Source organism: Rhinopithecus roxellana, chromosome 13, assembly GCF_007565055.1.
Source record: "Rhinopithecus roxellana isolate Shanxi Qingling chromosome 13, ASM756505v1, whole genome shotgun sequence".
Taxonomy (NCBI): Eukaryota; Metazoa; Chordata; class Mammalia; order Primates; family Cercopithecidae; genus Rhinopithecus; species Rhinopithecus roxellana.
Window position 1 is genome coordinate 47,928,022 of NC_044561.1, and position 21,239 is coordinate 47,949,260.

General features: G+C 38.5%; 1 protein-coding gene across 8 annotated transcripts in view; it reads right to left on the minus strand.

The window, feature by feature from the left end:
* Window positions 1-4,655: 4,655 nt before the first annotated feature.
* The window catches only part of SYNJ1 (synaptojanin 1), a 103,715-nt gene continuing 87,131 nt past the window's right edge, over window positions 4,656-21,239 (minus strand). For 4 of the 8 annotated variants that reach the window (XM_030914173.1, XM_030914178.1, XM_030914175.1 and 1 more), the window contains 7 exons: window positions 21,136-21,174; window positions 19,557-19,604; window positions 18,275-18,313; window positions 18,081-18,151; window positions 15,868-15,976; window positions 15,106-15,323; window positions 4,656-7,708 (listed from right to left, as the gene is read on the minus strand). In XM_030914173.1, coding sequence (XP_030770033.1) covers window positions 6,896-7,708; window positions 15,106-15,323; window positions 15,868-15,976; window positions 18,081-18,151; window positions 18,275-18,313; window positions 19,557-19,604; window positions 21,136-21,174 — 1,337 coding nt within the window. In that variant the 3' untranslated portion in view covers window positions 4,656-6,895. The remainder of the gene's footprint in view (window positions 7,709-15,105; window positions 15,324-15,867; window positions 15,977-18,080; window positions 18,152-18,274; window positions 18,314-19,556; window positions 19,605-21,135; window positions 21,175-21,239) is intronic. The other 4 variants (XM_030914176.1, XM_030914177.1, XM_030914180.1 and 1 more) reach the window with 3 other exon arrangements.

Genomic DNA, 21,239 nt, shown 5'->3' on the forward strand with positions numbered 1-21,239 from the left:
AGTACTGGTCTGATTGGCAAATGCCTATCTCGCCAGAAGGAGAAATGGGCTACTATGTTTTCTTAGCTCCTGACTGCGGGCCATAAGGTCATACCCTTTCTCTTGAATCCAATTCTGTACTCATCAGCTTCTTACAATTTTACAGTATAGCCTTCCAGATAGAGAGCTACATGTCCACAAACTTACGTATTTTACGGGGTCTGCATATAATTGTTAATAATATTGAGAAATGTAGAAAATCGTTGCATAAGAACCCATGTTTTGACCATCCAGTTTTGTTTAAATATGTAGCTTAGTAATCATCGAGTGATTATTAAAATCACCACAGATCAAGCCCGTGCAGTATCTTTAAATTTGTCAGCCCTGGTATTTGTGGTCCTCATAATTTTATTATAACTGCATTCTGTTCAGCATTTTCTTTTCTTTTCTTTTCTTTTCTTTTTTTGAGACGGAGTCTCACTCTTGTCGCCCAGGCTGGAGTGCAGTGGCTCATTGCAACCTCTGCCTCCTGAGTTCAAGCAATTCTCCTGCCTCAACTTCCTGAGTAGCTGGGATGACAGGCGCCCGCCACCAGGCCCAGCTAATTTTTGTATTTTTAGTAGAGACAGGGTTTCACCATGTTGGCCAGTCTGGTCTCCGCCCGCTTCAGCCTCCCGAAGTGCTGGGATTATAGGCGTGAGCCACCACCTGGCCCTGTTCAGCATTTTCTTAAGGTCCTTTTCTTCTCATACAGGGCTCGTCTTAAATATCTGTGGTTAGCTTTTTCTTGGTGTGGTTTCAGCAGTCATAAATCATGCAAAGCCTGTTTTCTTGCCCTCAGGCACCCAAGTGAGTTCTGAATCTGAAGACCAAGATGACACCTGGTGTGGTCTTGTGAGTTTTCACTAGTTTTCTCTTTGTATTTGAGGTGCTGTTGCCTTTCTAGGTTGAAGAGCATCTTATGACCATTTGTATCTGTTAAGCAGTCCATCAGTGATTAACATCCTGGTCTGGATAATTTATGAGTCTTTCATGATGGCTGCTGGATATTAGGCAGCCAGAAAGGAAAAGGGCAAATTTTGCTCTATTGACTGCCTTTTTTTTTTTTTTTAGGTCCTAACACACTACAGATACAGTTAAAGCCTCTCTCTAATCCCATTCTCTTCTTCCCCTTCTCCAGAGGTAAACTGCTATTCTGAATTTGGTGTTTATCATTTCCATTGCATGTTTTTGATACCATTAACATGTGTATGTACCCCTAAAAATATATCCTCTTGTGTATTTTAAATTTTATTTATTTATTTATTGAGACGGAGTCTTGCACTGTCGCCCAGGCTGGAGTGCAGTGGTGCAATCTCGGCTCACTGCAAGCTCCGCCTCCCAGATTCAAACAATTCTCCTTGCCTCAGCCTCCCAAGTGGCTGGGTAATTACAGGCGCCTGCCACCACGCCCAGCTAATTTTTTTGTATTTTTAGTAGAAACGGGGTTTCACTATGTTGGCCAGGCTGGTCTCAAACTCCTGACCTCGTGATCCGCCTCCCTTGGCCTCCCAAAGTACTAGGATTACAGGCGTGAGCCACTGCAGCCGACCTTGTAAATTTTATATAAATGATGTCATACTATTTTGTATCTTGCTTTATGGCTACACCGTGAGGTTTTCTCATATGTTCTTTTCACTCATTTTCCACTCCACTCCCCAGTTGACATTTATTTCTGGATTTAACCATTACAAACAATGCCTCTCATGTTCCACAGGTCCTAGTTTCTCTAGAAGTCGGATTTCTTGTTGATAGGGTACATGAATTTTACCTAATATTGTTAAATTGTTTTCTTGAGCTGATGTGCCAGTTTACTCTTTCACCAACCATGTAGGAGTTCCCCTCTCTCCGTATAATTGGTAATCCTTGATATGGTCAGACATTTTTCTAGCATTAATAAATTGGTGTTTTGATTTATACATCAGTTTCTTGTGAGTTTGCTTATTACATGCCTATCACCCTTGCTATAGTTTCTGGCCCTGCAGAGCTCAGAATCTGGCTGTGGGTCATGTAAAAAGAATGAAAACTAAGCTACAGACTGGAGAAGTATCTGCAAACCACATATCCAATGAAAGATGAGTAGAATCTAGAATATGTAAATAATCCTCAAAACTCAACTGTAAAAACAAAATCCATGTAGAAGATGGGCAAAATATCACAGACACTTCACTGAATATAAGACGGCAAATAAGCACTTGAAAAGATCTTCAGGCTGGGCACAGTAGCTCACATCTGTAATCCCAACACTTTGGGAGGCCGAACTGGGCAGATTACGTGAGGTCAGGAGTTTGAGACCAGCCTAGCCAAAATGGTGAAACCCATCTCTACTAAAAACACAAAAAATTAGCTGGGCATGGTGGCAGGCACCTATAATCCCCGCTACTTGGGAGACTGAGGCAGGAGAATCATCAGAACCCAGGAGGTGGAGGTTGCAGTGAACCAAGATTGTGCCACTGCACTCCAGCCTGGTTGACAGAGCAAGACTCCATCTCAAAAAAAAAAACAAAAACAAAAGATTTTTATCGTTAGCTGTTAGGGAAATGCAAATTAAAACCACAAGGAAACATCCACTACTATAATGGCTAAAATAAAAAAATAACGACAACACCAAATGAGGAAAAGAATGTGGAGAAGCTGGATTACTCATGCATTGCTGATGGGAATATGAAAGGGTAGGCACTCTGGAAGTTTCCGTTTTTAAAAAACGGAAGCATGCCGTAACCATATAACCAAGCAATTGCACTCCTGGGTATTTATCCCAGAGACATGGAAACTTCTCTTCACAGCAGCTGTATTTGTAATAGCCACCACACTGGAAACAACCCAGGTGTCCTTCAGTGGATGAATGGTTAAACGATGGTACATCCATACCATGGAATACTATTCAGCAATAAAAAGGAACAGACAGTACATGCAACCTAGATGAATCTCCAGAGAATTATGCTGAGTGAAGAAAGCCAACCCCAAAAGGTTACATACCACGATTAAATTTACATAACATTCTTGAAGTGAGAAAATTATACATGCAGAGATCAGATTAGTGGTTGCCAGAAGTTAAGGGCAGGGGAAAAGGAGATGGGATGAAAGAGAAGTGGGAAAAGGGCAACATGAGGGCTCCTTATGGTGATGGAAATGCTCTGTCATTCATGTCTTGGTCATGCTCTGGTACTGTAGTTTTGCAAGATGTTACCCATGGGGGCAAGTGGGTAAAGGGGTACATGGGGTCTCTGTATTATTTCTTATAACTCCATATTAACCTACAAGTATCTTAAAATGGTTTTTTTAAGGCAATAATTCTGTAACTTCTTAATATAAGGTTAATGAACATTAAGAATTAAGAATTTCAAATATCAACCAGATAGGTCTGAAAAAAGGCAACACTAGCCTTGGCCTTTTTATTTTTAATTTTTTATTTTTATGAGATAGGGTCTTAGTCCGACGCCCAGGCTGGAGTGTGGTTGTGTGATCATAGCTCACTCACTGCAGCCTCGATCTCCTGGGCTCAAGTGATGCCCCACCTCAACCTTCTAAGTAGTTGGGACTACAAGGATGCACCACCATGCCCAGCTAGTTTTTTTGATTTTTACCAGATATAAAGTCTATGTTGTCCAGGCTGGTCTCGAACTCCTGAGCTCAAGCAATCCTCCTGCCTTAGCCTCCCAATATGCTGGGAGTACAGGAATGAGCCATTGCACCTTGCCTAGCCTTGGCCTCTTTTTGTTTTTTTGAGGCAGAGTCTCCCTCTGTCCCCCAGGATGAAGAGCAGTGGCGTGGTCTCAGCTCACTGCAACCCCCGCCTGCCAAATTCAAGCTATTCTCCTGCTTCAGCCTCCTGAGTAGCTGGGATTACAGATCCCTGCCACCACACCCAGTTAATTTTTGTATTTTTAGCATAGACAGTGTTTCACCATGTTGGTCAGGCTAGTTTCGAACTCCTGACCTCATGATCCACCCATCTTGGCCTCCCAAAGTGCTGGGATTACAGGCATGAGCCACCACACCCGGCCTTGGCCTTTTACTTTGGGTCTTTTTAGACAGTCCCTTTTTCTGTCTGGTTGTGTCCCAATTCCTTTTTGCCCCCCAGTTGTTCCTTCTGCTTTGGGTAAGAAAAATAATGCATATTTCATGTATTATTTTCAAGTCAGCATTATTTTGAGTTAGGGCCTCTCTTATGGAGTAAGTGCATGGACTTTTTTTTTTTTTTTTTTTTTTTTCCAGAAAGAGTTTCGCTCTTGTCGCCCAGGCTGGAGTGCAATGGCACGATCTTGGCTCACTGCAACCTCTGCCTCCCAGGTTGTAGCCATTCTCCTGCCTCAGCCTCCCCAGTAGCTGGGATTACAGGCCTGCGCCACCACACCTGGCTAATTTTTTTTTGTATTTTTAGTAGAGACAGGGTTTCACCATGTTGGCCAGGCTGGGCATGGACTTTTTAATAATGATTAGTAATCTCAGAAAATCTTTCTTCTTACTTTTAGAGGAAGCACTATCTGGAGAAATGAAAATAAGGTCTTGAATTAAAATACCTGATTCGGCAATAAGGGTTAAACTTATTTAGTTTGAACGTCACTAAACTTGTGTATGTAAACTACAAGGAAAATGGCTGAGAAAAATTCTTCCCTTTTGAACAAAGAAGTCAACATGGTAAAGACAGATATATTTATTTCATATGACAGCACGTTTCACAGGATATGTACAGAATGTCTGTGTACCACTGACTTTAATACTGTACTTCTATAAAGTTTATCATTATAAATATTGTATGCCACATAAGCAATAAAATTCTTACATATAAACAGCAATCTAATATAGAGAACACAGAGTTCACAAAGAGATCTTAGTGTCTAACTTCTGCTCTGCTTTTAACAGAACTAGTAAATATTTAATAATACACAGAATAATGGCTAGTTATTTGCAGCATACCTTTAACTTTCATAACTTTGTGCATTTTCAGCAACTTGCCAAGTGTAATTTTCCTGATAAAGGCTGGGCTGCTGATATGTATATTTTAGACAGTAGTTTATATCCAATAGGAAACATTGCTCACAGAACTGCAATTTGCACTAGTGAAGTTTACCTAACAATGAATTATTTTGCTAATGGAGAGCAAATACCATATACACTAGTCACATGGATGTTAAAGCCACAGTTTCAACAAGTTAATTCACATTTGGAAGCATACTGCTTATAGTAATACTGCTGTTTAAAAGACACTACTGCTGAAATGATTAGAACCTCCAAAAAGCACAATATAAAACTCACAAGAGTTATTTCTAACAGCAAATCCTGGCTGTTAACAGAGAAGATTACTTCTATAAATATAGTATTTTGATAACATTTGAGCATTTAGAAAAATGCTTTTTTTTCTAATAGATTTGCTTTATGTCGTAAGTGCAGTGCAGTTTGCTGTGCTTTTATCATTTTACATGTTCGTAGCCATGAACGCTATTTTTTGATATTCCCTCAATGTACATCTTTAAAGGTTAAGTGTGGACATAGGAATTTAGGTGGACATATACAACTCTTTATATAAAAGGAACGCTAATGTAAGTCTTAATGGGTAAAGATGATTGTAACGGAAACTGACAAACAACTATTGCTCAAGGAGTTTTCTGACTGGTTTACTTAATGATATCAAAATACTACATTCTGTAAAAATTCTGTGTACTTCTTCATAAAATTAATAAAAGCGGGATCAGTTGCATATTGGCAGTGCAGGAGACAAAATCCACAGCTAATTTGAGGTATAGCCTCTAAAAACTTAAAGCAGCATCATAGATGTGTTATGTAGCCTCGTAAGAGGGGGGAGAAACACACAGTGGATATATCCCCAATTCAAAGCACTCAGGGGACGGCTGCTTTCCCTGCTAAAAGCAAAGTTCCAGAGCAAAAGCAGCAAAAAGAAAATATGGGAGGGATACAGGCAACGTACATTCAAATGTACGCAGAGAGTACGGTTAGCTCTAATATTTCTCCTTGAACTTGGTGGTATGTGCCTTCCCTGCATATAAGGCCATAGTGCTTTTTTGGGAGCACTAGAATATCCATCCACTTGACAGTGACCACAAAAATAGGCTGTTTCCAGCGGCAAGAACCTCCTCCTGGAGAAAAGCATATGAAGGTGCTAGAGTAAAAAGTAACAAGGTTGTGTGTATTTGAAGGTGTTGGGTGTGGAATGGTAGAAAATTCTGATTCTGTGGTGAGATTATTCTAGTTTTGAAAACAAAATTGATGAAAGGTCCAAATTACATTGCAGCCATCTTTTTGGTAATGTGATATTGAAAAAGGGACTTTGTTGGAACTTTTAGGTATAATTTGGTCTGAGTTATATCCTAGAAATTAAACTATGAATTGTGAAAATATATAAATGTATACAGAAGTACATGTGTTTGTATGTATTATATATGTACACATACCTATGCTTTTTCCCTTTAAAGCAATGCCTTTCAAAACTCTGTTCACTGTAACCTTGGCAGCTCTTTGGTAAATACTCATAGATACCAATTGTTAACAAGTATGAGAGGGCTGGTGGAAATGTCAGCTGAAAGTTGGGTGGGCTTTTTTGAGATTCTTCAGAAGCCTGACTGAAAAGTTTCTGAATAAGGACTGTTTTCTAAAGCAGTTTTAAGCACTTTTTATGGCTACTACTGTCTCCTATTCATCCAAAGAGAAATACATCAAAACTCCAGTTAACAATGAGAAGTGTTTTTCCTTATTTCCAATATACACATATTTCAACTCTGTACACATCAAATAGTGGTGTTTTGTGAAGATATCAGTGCACTTACCATGACTTATTGCACATAATGAAATACGAATGCCCAATTCTCTTGGCTCTACCTGCCAAAAGCAAATACCCACTGTCTTCTGTTGCATGGCGTTATCTTTCTGTAAAGTCCAGTGTGGGCGAAGCCTTAGAGGCCAAGGTCGTGAAAGGATCTACTGGAGGGCTGGTGCCAGGCAGGAGCAGAGGGACAGGAGGTGGAGGAGGTCTTCTTGATGGCAACACACAGAAAGAGACATTTGTACCTTTATTCCAGTCATCATTCAATGTCAGGTTGGAGCTGGAAAATGAACTTGGCTGATTACCCAGTAAGTCTGAACAAGCTGACTTTGACTTCCCTTTCACACCAAAGTCCTCTTCTTCCTCAAAGGTTACCCATCCTTTTGGGTTGCTAATTTTTAATGTAGACTGGCCCTGTAGATCAAAACTTTCCTTAAAGCCATCAAGTGAAGATGAAGCCTTGCTTTCATTATGACTGAGAGGCTGCAGAGAAGGGAAAGGATTGATAGTAACGGGCTCTTCTTTGGAGAACCATGAAGTTGCCTCTGATTCTTGAGACTCGGCTTTAAATGGGTTTCCAGGAGCAGCAGTCCTGTCACTGAAAGGATTTGTCTTGGTCAAGCCAGTAATAAATGGGTTTGGAGAACTTCGCATATTTTCCTGGGACTGACTCCGAGCTGGAATTGGAGGCATTGTTGGCATGCAACTTACAGAACTCAAAGTATTAACATTACTTTGCGTTACAGAAGGCAACTGAATCAACCTCTTTGGGTCTGGGGTTGGAACAGGTGACGTTTGAACAGATAGCTGAGCCTTTGATACAGCAAGCAGATTAAATGACAGATCTTCAAATGGGTCAATCTTTAATGGTGATTCTCGTTTGACACCAGAAATTCCATTTGTTTTTACCTGCAAAAGAAAGGGAGCACTGAAAAATCAGTTTATATTTACTTTTAATACCCCCTATTCTTCCTGTTTCAATTATTCTTCCCTTTTTAGGGGCAAGCATGTAAATTTAGAAACTAAAAAGTAGCTTTGTGTAGTTTGTTACTCTGGTGGTTTAAATAAGATGAAACAGCTACAATCTTTAAAAACTTTTCCAAATAAATCCTTTCTAATTAAATCAATTTTTAAAATCTCTCAAAATCAGAGCTTATTTCATTCATGCAAGTTTTGAAATGGTAAGAAGGAGAATTGTACAGAATTAACAAATTTGTTCATGCCCAGTTCTATCACATTTCAGTATGAACTTAAGACATCCATACTGATAACTTATGGTGAATCTATATAAATAAATTTCCAACACCCATCTATGATGATGATGTGGTTTCATTGTTCTTTTAAGTATGTTTTCATTTAAAATTAATGTTACTCTGGAAATTCAATTTTATAGATAAAATAAATTCTATTAGCACATTTTATTCATAAGATGAAGACTCCATCTTTCCCTCTCCCTCTTCTACTTGGAAAAATAAATTTTGAGAGTTCTTTGCTTTTTTTTTGGAGACTGAATCTTGTGTTGTCACCCAGGCTGGAGTGCAATGGCATGATTTTGGCTCACTGCAACTTCCACCTCCCAGGTTCAAGTTATTCTTGTGCCTCAGCCTCTGAGTAGCTGGCACTACAGCCGTGTGCCACCATGTCCAGCTTTTTTTTGTATTTTAGTAGAGATGGGGTTTCACCATGTTGCCCAGGCTGGTCTCAAACTCCTGAGCACAGACAATCTGCCTGCCTCAGCCTCCCAAAGTGTTAGGGTTACAGGCGTGAGCCACCACACCCGGCACAGCTGACTTTTAATGCAAGCTCTCCTTTGCTGAATAAAGTGAGTAATGTGAGGCTGGGTGCGGTGGCTCACGCCTGTAATCCCTGCATTTTGTGAGGCTGCGGCGGGTGGATCACCTGAGGTCAGGAATTCCAGACCAGGCTGGCGAACATGATGAAACCCCGTCTCTACTAAAAATACAAAAAATTAGCTGGGCATGGTGATGCACGCCTACAATCCCAGCTACTCAGGAGGCTGAGGCAGGAGAATCGCTTGAACCTGGGAGGCAGAGGTTGCAGTTAGCTGAGATGGCGCCACTGCACTCCAGCTTGGGCAAGAGCAAAAAGTCCGTCTCAAAAAACAAAAATCAAAAACTGAGTAATGTGGCAACTTTCCGTAAAAAAATTGACCCTCTTGTCTTGTAAAAATGTTCCAAAACAGATACACTATTAGTAACCAAATGCAACCATTGCTTAAAACCAGAGGGAAAAAAGTCCTATTTTCTATTTGGTTTATGAAATCTACAACCACAATGAAGATGTGCCTAGAGTGGAGCCTGGTCCCTTCTATGTGACAGAGTTGGCTGTGAACTGTCATCAGTAGGAAGAGTGCTTGGAATTCCTTCACTCTTGCCCTAAATCCCTTGGTCCCTACTCCATAAAGAAGCTGGTTGGAGTGGAGCACAGCCAAGGGACTGCGCAAAGCCAACTGATTAGATGAAGGAAAAGAACTACGATTCTGGCCTCATGGGCAAATTAGCTTATCAGGCATTCATTATTAATTTTGAAAAAAATGTATATAATTCTTAAAACTAGAGTAGATGACTTGGACACTTATACTAACTTAAGAAAACTTCAGGGTTGGATAGGACAGGGCAAAAAAAAAAATTCAGTTCAAGATTGGCAATGTAATAAAAATGAGCACTGCCCAACAGGAATTTGGATAGCTGTTAAAGCAAAATAACTATACTTTCATGAAATATATTGGAAAAAAACAGCAGCAGTCTCAATAAAATGTAACTGCATATTATGAAACACCTAGTTACTGCTTAAGAATAAGGAAGGATTGGCCGGGCGCGGTGGCTCAAGCCTGTAATCCCAGCACTTTGGGAGGCCGAGACGGGCGGATCACGAGGTCAGGAGATCGAGACCATCCTGGCTAACACGGTGAAACCCCGTCTCTACTAAAAAATACAAAAAACTAGCCAGGCGAGGTGGTGGGCGCCTGTAGTCCCAGCTACTCGGGAGGTTGAGGCAGGAGAATGGCGTAAACCCAGGAGGCGGAGCTTGCAGTGAGCTGAGATCCGGCCACTGCACTCCAGCCTCGGCGACAGAGTGAGACTCCGTCTCAAAAAAAAAAAAAAAAAGAATAAGGAAGGATGTTCACTTGTAAAAGGAAATGGTGTGGATGACTTAAGTGAATAACTTTCAAGTATCTGTTTTATTCAGCTATCCTAGAATATGCTTTATAATTGGTTGGAAAAGTATACTTTCCTTCAAACTTAGTGTGATAAATTTGTACAAAATTAAAGAGAAAACACGTCACAGACTTTACACTGTATTCTAAATGTCTTAGGTAAGTAGATCTATATGTGGAAATGTACTTAAAAGGAAATTTATATAGCTATTATAAAATTAACTCTGTATTACCAAAAATCTCTGGACTATTTATAGTTAACATAAAATGGAAATATTTGAGTCTGAGACAAAATTCTCCTATGGCAGATAGAAGCGTCCGCAACACAGACATTAGAGGAGAGGAGAATTTTGTGCTCTGCCAGCTTAGAAGTCACCTGCTGCATAACTGCTATGCATTTGAATATCTTTATTTTCATATATAGGAATATTTTTATTTCAAAATATGTTAATTTGATAGAATCAGGATCATTTTTCCCAGACTTGAAATTACAATGACAACCACATCACTATTCATCACATTAGAATTAATATGTAATCTAGGCAGGATTTGTGATGACAATATTAAAATTGGTGCTATTTTTACAGAGAAAGGTGTTGGAAGGCCCTTTAAATAATCCTGTTATACTGCCAACTTTCATCTTTCTAAACCATCAATTCTTCCTTACCAATAACAATCTTGCTACTAAAACTATTTGAAAAAATATTTCCCCAAAATATTTTTTCCTAAAAAACATACTGAATTTTGTGTTTATGTAATTACATAAATGCCATTGTTAAAACCAAGAACCAATCTGCTTTTGCCAAAAAGGCCTTCATATACCTAAATCTTACTTTCTTAAAGTTACACTTTTTAGTTTTGTTAATTTTCATTAAAAAATGAAGCAAAAAGTGGTAAAGCATTAGCAAGAACAACAACATGGTTCCTAAAATCCAAAATACTAAGAAGAAGAAAAAGCAGGTTTTATGGTATGATAGAATTTATTAATGGAGACAGGTGGTTTTAAAAATGGGTGAAACTTTAGATGTATGAAGAAGAGATTCATACATCTAATGTGTTGAGACGGATGAAAATACATGTAAGATTGATAAATTGTCAGATACCTGTTACCCTGATGGTTGCTCCTGCTTTGAGAAAGGAAACAGACATCAAAGGAAAGAGTTAGGAGGACAATCCGAGATCAACCAGCAACCCTAACAATTCAGTCAACAAAATACTTTCTAAGTTACATACAGAATCCAAAAGTAGCAATATTTGCAGGTTGTAACATAAATTCAAAAGACAATTCCAATTCCTTTTGTAATTTTGTTGAATTAGGGTCCAGACTTTAGTTTTGTCTGAGGTTGATTACTAACCAGTTCAGTTTTGTTATTCCAAAAATAATACTCCAAATGATTTCAGAGTTCTAAAATATTTTAAGCAACCTGTTATGGACTGAGTATTGGTGTGCTCTCCCCTCCCAAATGCGTATGTTGGTTCCATAAGCCCCAGTGTGATGGTATTTGGAGGTGGGGCCATTGGGAGGTAATTAGAGTTAGATGAGGTCATGAAGGTGGGACCCCATGATGGGATTAGTGTCCTTATGAGAAGAGACACCAGAGAGCTTGTGCAAGTGTGTGTGCCTGCTCTCATTCCAGGCACCACATGCAATGAGACGGCATGAACACACAGTGAGAAGGTGGCTGTCAGCACGCCACAAAGAGCGCCCTCACCAGAACTCAACCATGCTGGCACCCTGATCTCGGACTTCCAGCCTCCAAAACTGTGAGAAAATAAATTTCTGTTGTGTAAGCCACCCAGTCTATGGTATTTCTTATGTCAACCCAAGCAGACTAAGACACAGCCTTAGGATAGCCTAGGGATGTCATTATTAGAGAAAATGGCAATTTAATGGTACAAAATGATACCATTTTTGGTACATACTATTTTGCAAAAAGACCATCCCACTGAAAATTAGTATTCATTTTAACAAAATGGTCAGGATCTAGCTTGTTTTATCTTACTTAAATTTTCTGAAAAATGATACCCTTAATATCATTAATTTAATTCATAACATATTAGTTGGAACATACGAGAAACTTGCACCTTACAAGAAATTTGGAATTTACCTTTGTTTAAAAATGAAATCATAATCCCTCTATAATATACCATTATTTTTAAAAATCTAGTATCCTCAAAAAACAGTTTTGAGGTAAATCTTCTCCAATATCTAAACGTACTACTAAACAGCAAAACTAATTTTGACAATTCAGAGACATCATCCTGAAATATATTAAGTACTTTAGAATTCCCTGCTTAGTAAACATGAGACTCTAGTTTAACACTCAAGAGTTTAGTGTATCAGCTCTGGCAGTGGATAGGAGATCAGGAATAGGTTTATACTGAGAGGTATAACGTTGCTGTATCCTCCATTAAATGGGTCTAGATTGCTGCGATTTTTCTACCAGGTCTCATAGTAACAGTACAGCAGTGAGTTCAGTTCCTTTACTTCCAGTTGCATTTCCTTATTTCTGGCTCTTAGCTGATAAAGATGACTAAGATGCTGGAAGTCAGATAGATAAGTGAGGATTTTTTATACTTTGTAAAGGATGTATGACATGTTACATAATCACTCAAATTAAACGAATCTCTTCTATACAAAATTAAAAAGTCAAAGAATAAATAATAAAAAGTAAAACTGGGTCATGTACATTATGTTTTAAATACCTTGTAGATTTGGAACAGGATAAGTAAAGACTTATAAAAATCAACAAATGTTCAATTCTAAAACTATTCCATCTCATTACAAAATATCGAATTTGTCATATTTAAAAATCTCACCATCAGGTTTGAAAATCTTGTATATTTTTCAACTTACAGCTACTTCCAATAATTTTTAAAATTTTTTATTATTTTTAAAATAGGCATTATTTTATGGTTCAAAATTCAAAAGGTACAAAAAGATAAAAACACTCCTCCTCACCTCCCTCCTGGTCCCCCAGCATTGGGCATTCCCTGGAGGAAACTATAACCACTTTGTGATCCCTCACAATGACACTTTGCATGTCAACAAGACCCCCCCCCCCACGAAAGGTGTGTCTGTGTATCTAATATTAAGGAGTTTGATATCAATGACAGAGGCAAAAAGATACTTCAGGATTTGAAACAAATATCTTTGTCTTTTTGATGAACTGACAACCACAAGATTCAAGAACACAATCTAAGGGCGCACACACAAAGCATGTGTGTCGGCCACCAAATCGCTATACTCACTTCAATGAAAAACATAAATCAAAACAATGGAAAGTTTTCTGTGAAAATGATACGTGTCTTAAGATGATTTTATAATGCTAACTACAATCTCAGCTGACAGTATGCACTTCCGGAAGTTTTTCAGAGTACTTTATCTGCTTTCTTATTGGTTTAAGGACACTTAAACCATCAGAGTTTTAGTAATTATGGCACACATCTACAATGAGATGGATGTCCTAAAGCAGTCCTAGAAAGCTCAGAGTGGCTAGCTAAAAAAGTTTTTTGCCCTTCAATTACATTTTAAAGACTACAATTGTATACATTACAAGAAAATAAGGAAAAAAATCACTATTGGCTAAAAATGGATTAGCAGAAAAAAAAAACCATTCTTTGAAGGAGTTCTGCCATTATTATATATTTTCAGCATCCTCAATTTTTTTTTCTTTTCTTTTTTTTTTTTTGAGATGGGGTCTTGCTCTGTCGCCCAGGCTGGAGTGCGGTGGTGCAATCTCAGCTCACTGCAACCTCCACCTCCTGGGTTCAAGCAATTCTCCTGTCTCAGCCTCCCGAGCAGCTGGGACTACAGGCGCACACCACCACGCCTGGGTAATTTTTGTATTTTTAGTAGAGACAGGGTTTCACCATATTGGTCAGGCTGGTCTTGAATTCCTGACCTCAGGCAATCCACCCACTGTGGCCTCCCAAAGTGCTGGGATTACAGGCATGGGCCTCTGCTCCCAGACTTCATCCTCAATTTTCTAAACTAAAAAAATGTAGCATGCTTTTTGGTATTAACCAGCTTAGAAGAACATTTATTTTTCTGTATTATATATCCTTCAACTTTTACAAATGTGACTTAATAAATGCTAACTGCTAACATTATTCATATTGTATTGAGTCATATTTACTTTAACATCTGTTTTCACTCTGTAGACACTTAAGAAACTGTTCACTTCTACCAACTAGCTGGAAATACCCATATATTTGTAAAAATAAATGTTAACTATTACTTATAAATGTGCTTAAGGGACATGGCCAATGCATATTATTTCTGTATTTCAGATCTTTCCAAAGTGTAAAAGATGACTTTTTATTTATTTATTATTTTTGGAGGTACAGGGTCTCACTGTGTCACCAGGCTGGAATGCAGTAGAGCAATCATGGCTCACTGCAGCCTCGACCTCCTGGGCTCAAGTAATCCTCCCACCTCAGCCTCCCAAGTAGCCAGGACCACAGGTGCATGGCACAATACCTGGATGGTTCTTTAATTTGTAGAGACAAGGTTTCACTGTGTTGCCCAGGCTGGTCTTGAACTCCCAGGCTCAAGGGATCTGCCCACCTCGGCCTTCCAAAGTGTTAGGGTTCACTCATCTCACAGGTTTTTCAGAAGAGTGTAATGAGATACTTTAAGGAAAGATCACTTTGAAAATTCACAGTAGGCTGGGCACAGTGGCTCACACCTGTAATCTCAGCACTTTGGGAGGCCAAGTGGGCAGATTGCCTGAAGTCAGGAGTTCAAGACCAGCCTGGCCAATATGGTGAAACCCTGTCTCTACTAAAAATACAAAAATTAGCCGGGCATGGTGGCAAGCACCTGTAATCCCAGCTACTCAGGAGGCTGAGGCAGGAGAATCGCTTGAACCCGGGAGGCAGAGGTTGCAGTGAGCCAAGATCACGCTACTTCACTCCAGCCCAGGCAACAGAACGAGACTTTGTCTGAAAAAGGAAACAACAACAACAACAAACAAATTTATATATATATATGTATAACAAAATATAAAAAGAAAATTAAAACTCGTCTTTTACTTCTTATAATAGACAATAATTAAAATAGGTATGTTCAAAGACTAAACCATATGCATCAAAGATAATATTTTGTGTAACAAATGAGACTTACTTGCGGTTGTGAGGAAGCTTCTGAAGGCAAGCTATGGGATGACCTGCTTCGAGGTGGTGGTTGTGGTGGGGTTTCCAAATTTGGCTGGGGGCCAGACTGAGGCATAGGTGCTGCCATAGGGACAAGAGGCTCCTGCAACCTTTGAGCAGGCGGGGCCAAAGAAGACTGTGGAGGAAAAGCAGCCTGAGGCTTCAGTGGTTCAGGAAGGAAAGTTGAACCTGAAAAACCAGTGGTTGTCAGACGTTAGGTGTATTCTAGAAAACCACGTTTTTTTCCTTCTTTGGTGAAATGTTAGGAGAATATTCTAGTTATTTCTTCCCCCAATAAGTAGCCCCATTTCTTGTGGTATAATGAAGGAAGCATGTATCTATTTGAATACGTTGTAGAAGGTGGGAGATGACAGAAGGAAAAAGAGAAAAATACACAACAAAACCACTATAGTATTTCTAATATAGTATCTACCTTTCTTTTCTCTCAATTTTTAAAGATTTTTGGTTTTTGAGACAGGGTCTTGTTCTTTTGCCCAGGCTGGAGTGCAGTGGCATGATCACGGCTTACCACAAGCTCAACCTCCCGGGTTCAAGTGATCCTCCCACCTCAGCCACCTGAGTAGCTGGCACCACAGGCATGTGCCATCACACCTGGCTAATTTTAAGAGTTTTTTAGTTTTTTACAGACGGGGTCTCACTATGTTGCCCAGGCAGGTCTCAAATTCCTGGGCTCAAGCGGTCCTCCTGCCTCAGCCTCCCAAAGAGTATCTACCTTTCGATGTTTCTGATGTTTTGCTTTGGCTTTCAGGAGTCAGTCTTCCAGCAGATGCCCGCGCATGGCTCTGTGGGGCACTGATAACTCCAGCACGAGGAGGAATCATCTACAGATGGGAAACATACACTTGAGACATTTACTTACCTTCCACAGGTAAAATTCTGTGAAAACATTTGCTTTTGCATCTCATTTACTTTCTTCTATGGTATTAGTCCCTATCTTGTCATTTTAAGGGTTCTCTACCTGAATCCATATAGTGATGAATTTTAAAATCTTCCTGTTTACTTCTGACTGTTTACTATCTGCCAGACATTACGTTAATTAAGCACTGTATAGGCATTTCCATTTCATCTTCAAAATATCCCTCAGAAGTAGGTATTATTTTATCATCTCTATTTTAAATTAAGATGAAGAAATGTATACAACTTGCCCAAAGCCACACAGAAAGCAGAGCCAGGATCCAAACTCAGGTCTGACTAGCTGTGGGGCTAGGGTTCTTAACCATGTGCAATGCTGTCTTCATGGAAAAAACTGGGATGATTTTAAAATACACAAGGAGACAGAGAGATATATACCTGAGCAACTAGGAGACTTTGGGGGAAAAAAAAAAACCCTGAGATTTGTTGTTGTTTTTTTTTTTTTTTGAGATGGAGTCTCACTCTGTGGCCAGGCTGGAGTGCAGTGACACAATCTCTGCTCACTGCAACCTCCGCCTCCTAGGTTCTGGTCATTTTCCTGCCTCAGCCTCCTGAGTAGCCGGGACTGCAGGTGCCCACCACCACACCTGGCTAATTTTTTGTATTTTCAGTAGAGATGGGGTTTCACCATGTTGGCCAGGATGGTCTCAATCTCCTGACCTCGTGATCCACCTGCCTCAGCCTCCCAAAGTGCTGGGACCACAGGTGTGAGCCACTGCACCAGGCCGAGATTTGTTTTTTAAGAGATGGGGTCTTGCTATGTTGCTCCAGCTAGACTTGAACTCCTGGGCTCAAGCAATCTTTCCACTGTAGTCTCCTGAGTAGCTAGGACTACAGGTGCATGCCACTGCCACCCAGCCACATATTTTTTTTTTAAACACAGAAGTACAACTTTTGAATGACTAACTCAATATTCCAAAATAAATACACTGAAAAGACTCATCAGTGAAAAATATTTTTTCTATTTTCATATGTTTGCTGAAGGATCTAAGCTAACAATATTTATTTTAAGCAAAATATGAACTTTTAAACTCACAAAAATCTTGACTTTCTTTTCCTGTACTTACGGTATTCAACAGAATAAAGAAAGTTCTTGTGCCCAGTGTGGTAATGGAATCAGTGAATGGCAAATTTCTTTTTTTGAAAAAAGGAGGATAAATATTTGAATATTACACATAAAAAAGAACCTTCAAATTATTAAGCGGACAGCTACAACGGAAAAGACAAAAAACTTCTATGTTCATAGGAAGTAGTTTTTTCAGTTCTCACAATCTTAATAATCTTAATTTCTAGGTATAGTAACAGCTCTCAGTTTCCTACTCTTCAGATATGGGCCTCTCAGTAGTCCCAAGTTCTACTGGATTAGCCTAAGTTACTGCTTACTGGTTTTTATTTGCTCTCTCTGTTCTTGATTACCTGTTACAGTCCAGAGAAAGTTTTCAAATAATAAAAAACCTATGTGTATAAGAGAACATATAAACATACAGAAAAGACACATTCATCAGGTAGAGAAAAATCCTGCAACACCATCAACCCTCCTATTTCTAATATCTTTACGGAATATGATGAATCTGATCAAGAAAAAAACCAAAAAGAGAAAAAAACCTTTAGAACCAGTTTTACTATACTGTATTTATCATTTTTTTCCTGAAATGTAATTAAAATCCTTTTTTAATGAAGGATTACTTTATATCTTCATTACTCAGGTAAAATGATAAAAAGCTGCCCAAATCCATCATCTCCTCATATACTGAGACTCTTCAGATATTTACTTAGTGACCATAATTGTTTTAAGTCTATCACTTTTATCCAAATAGTGGCGTTGGTTATTTTTGAAGAGTGCGTTAAAATAATGTTAGAGTTGGGCAATCATCAAGTGCGATCCCCTCATTTTAGAGCTGAGGAAACTGAGGCCTTGAAGGGTCACATGATTTCTCCAAGGTAACAGAACTGACTAGTAGTAAACAGGACTTAAAACCCAGACCCCTTGGCTCCAGGCAAGGTCTTACCTACCGGTCTGGCTGTACTGTATCCAGCAGGTCCTGGGCCTGCAAGTCCTGCTTGAGGTGAAGGCTGACTGCGTCCTGGAACAAAGACATCATATATTTAAGTTTAAAACAATAAAACAGAAACCATGTACTTATATTCCAAGTGTCTATTTCATGGTCCAGTTTTGAGGGTGAATAGCTACATTCAAGTGTTTTTACCTATGTTATCTTTCCGTGTTGTTCCAGGGCTTTTGGGTGCTTTGAAGCAAGAAGGGAAAAAAACAATTAGTTGCAAGTTAACAATTAAGCAATATTGCATAACATCAGCTTGCTGTTCTGCTTCATTACCAGCAGAAATTGGGGCTTTGGATAATGATGAAGGGTTTGGATTACCAGTCCTGAATGAAATACTCCAAAAGAGAGAAAAATTACAATATTTAGAGAGACCTTCATGGGAGACAAGTGGTGACTTTAGTTTGATATCTCACTCATGGGGCCACTTTTAGGGTAGCACTCCCCATAGAGCTCTCTTTTGTGAACCCTGAAAACATACAGTCAGCTGTGTGAATGGTCACAAGATGTGGCACTGCTGCCCCTTCGAGTCTGGCAGACAAGTGGCTCCTGAGCAACAGACAGGACTGCATTTGTCAAATTACACAAGAGGCTCCTAGTAGCACTCCTTTAGGGCTTCACACTGTGGATGTCATTGTGGATAAGGCTATCTTATGATGAGATCTTTTGGATTTCTATAACAAAATCCCATCATTAAGACAGAAGACAGGCATATGTTATTACCAAATATCTGCCTTATGGAAGATAGTGTTAAAAATATGTTCAAACTCATTAGAATGGTAGCTTAAGGAAAAAATGAAATAAATTACTCTTGGGGCCAAAAGGAGTAGGAGTGACTATCAAGGGCAGCATCTTAGATAAACTCTCCTTTTTGTAAAGAAATTCAAGTACAATTGTTATAAGAAATATATCAGCCTTTTAATAACTAAAATCATAACAAATGGCCACTAGTCTTAAAGGTCTTTTAAACAAATCTGGCTCAGTGCTAATCTATAAAACAGCTATGTTCTGAAATCAACTACAAAATACTATATTCTTGGATCTGAATTAATAGGGTTTAATTATAATCATTAATTTTTAAAACTTCAGATTAGTAAAGTACATTTCTAAATATTTTACTTATTCTGAAAAGAATTTTGAAGACATTCTTAAACAGTAATTTCACAACCTGGACATACATAAACTATATATGAAACAGAGTACAAACAACACTAAGGATCTCAGGGAAATTAAATGGATATCCATTAGAAACTATAGGTGACATAGAATGAAGAGAGGAAAAAATACAAGATATACATAAGGAGGGGAAAGAGAAGTTTACAGCTGGACCAAGAAAAGATTTAGTATGCCTGTAAACACTGGGGGGTGGGGCACTGACACTGAGAAATAAAATGAGAGAACCATTTCTATAATGCAAGAGTCTTGTTACCTTCCATCTCTCTCCTAGCTACCCCAGGACTGGGAGGGGCTCCAATACCTTTTTAGAGAAAGAACAGAAGCTATATATTGTTCAGGGCCCACATCACAGAATGAAAGGCAGGCACACAAGACAATCTCCATAGTAAAAACTCACTTTTGCAAAAGGGCTCTTTTATTGCTTTAAATTTCTTCAAAGATATCAATACAAACCAAAGTGACTTCAGATGCTTGGCTCAAACCTGAATCCTCCCTTTACTCCAACAGAAGAGTAGAAACAGGACGACAGTTTTCTTTTTATATATACAATTACTACCAGTAGGGAATTTAAAAATATGTTTGATGAGGCCCTTTGCTTTATTTAAAAATCATCTTACTCTTTATATCCAGAGCAAGTAAAAACTCTGATATTTGATAGTCAAAAGGAAAGAAATCATAAATTTCTGAGACTACGTAAGTCTTTTGAAGTTAGTTTTTGATGCATTAATATTAAAAACTCTAATGTACTATAATTACGTAAAGGAATTATTGGTTACAGGATGAAAAAACATGTTGCAAACACTGCTTACAAAAGAATTATGAAGGGGAGCAATTTTTAAAATTAAGACAGATTTCACTGTAATCTACTGGTTTGCTAATATAACTTATGACAGATTCATTTTAAATTTATTTTTTTACAGGATGTTTTCCTAATTAAAGCAGAATATAAGCAAAAATTATCATGGAAATTTTAAAAAAAGCAGGAGCTTGAAAAGGAAACAATTAAATGTTTTCTATAAAAGCAGGAACTTGAAAAAGGAAAAATTAAATGTTTTCTGTAGGTCAATGGAAAAATGATCACTTAGCTGTACTTGGCAGAAGCTGTAATGCTGAAATAATTGAGCTATTCTTATCACACGCAGTCATTAAGATCTACACACAGGCAAAGTCGGTCTGTAGGAAGACCTGAATCACTCAGTCATGTCACTAGGCAAGCTACAATAGAAACAGACCAGCTACACATGCACAGTAAGCCTTAGCAACATTGGATTTGTAAAAATTCTTCTGAGGAATTGTGAAAACTCACCTCATCTTTTCTTGAGAATTAGAATAAATAAACTTGTCAAATGTATAACTCCAACTGAGCTCTGTGAGTTTTCATGTAAACCAAATAAACTATACTTCAAACAAAAAGTGACCCATTGTGAATAAAAATTTCCTTAAGAAGAAATGAAAAGAAAATCATACAGTTCTTTGCTAATCCACAAGCTTTTCCACTAGAAAATAAATGTATCACTAATCAAATACTTGGGAAATGTTCTGTATTTACTGTACCTGAGTGACTTTTAAAATTAATATAACTTTTAGGTATTAAATCTTTGTAAATGAATCGACCACATTTATTTTTTAAAAAATTATTAGGCCTGAACAATCCCAGCCTATCTGGGAAATGAAAGCCTTTATTAGTTTTGTTTGTGGATTAGTTTTAGACTGGAATGTCATTCATTTTGACTTTTATCAAGCAAACCTAAAATGTCTTTCAGTTGTAGGGATCAAGCTCCAAAACATTAATGAACCACGATTCACACATGCTAACAAATGTAAATGTTTACCTCCAAATTCCTTTCTAGCGGGTGCAGGACTCCTGGCCCCTTATAGTTCATAAGAAAATAGGCAGTAGAAAGGAAATGACATTAAATACAGAAGTGAAATGTCA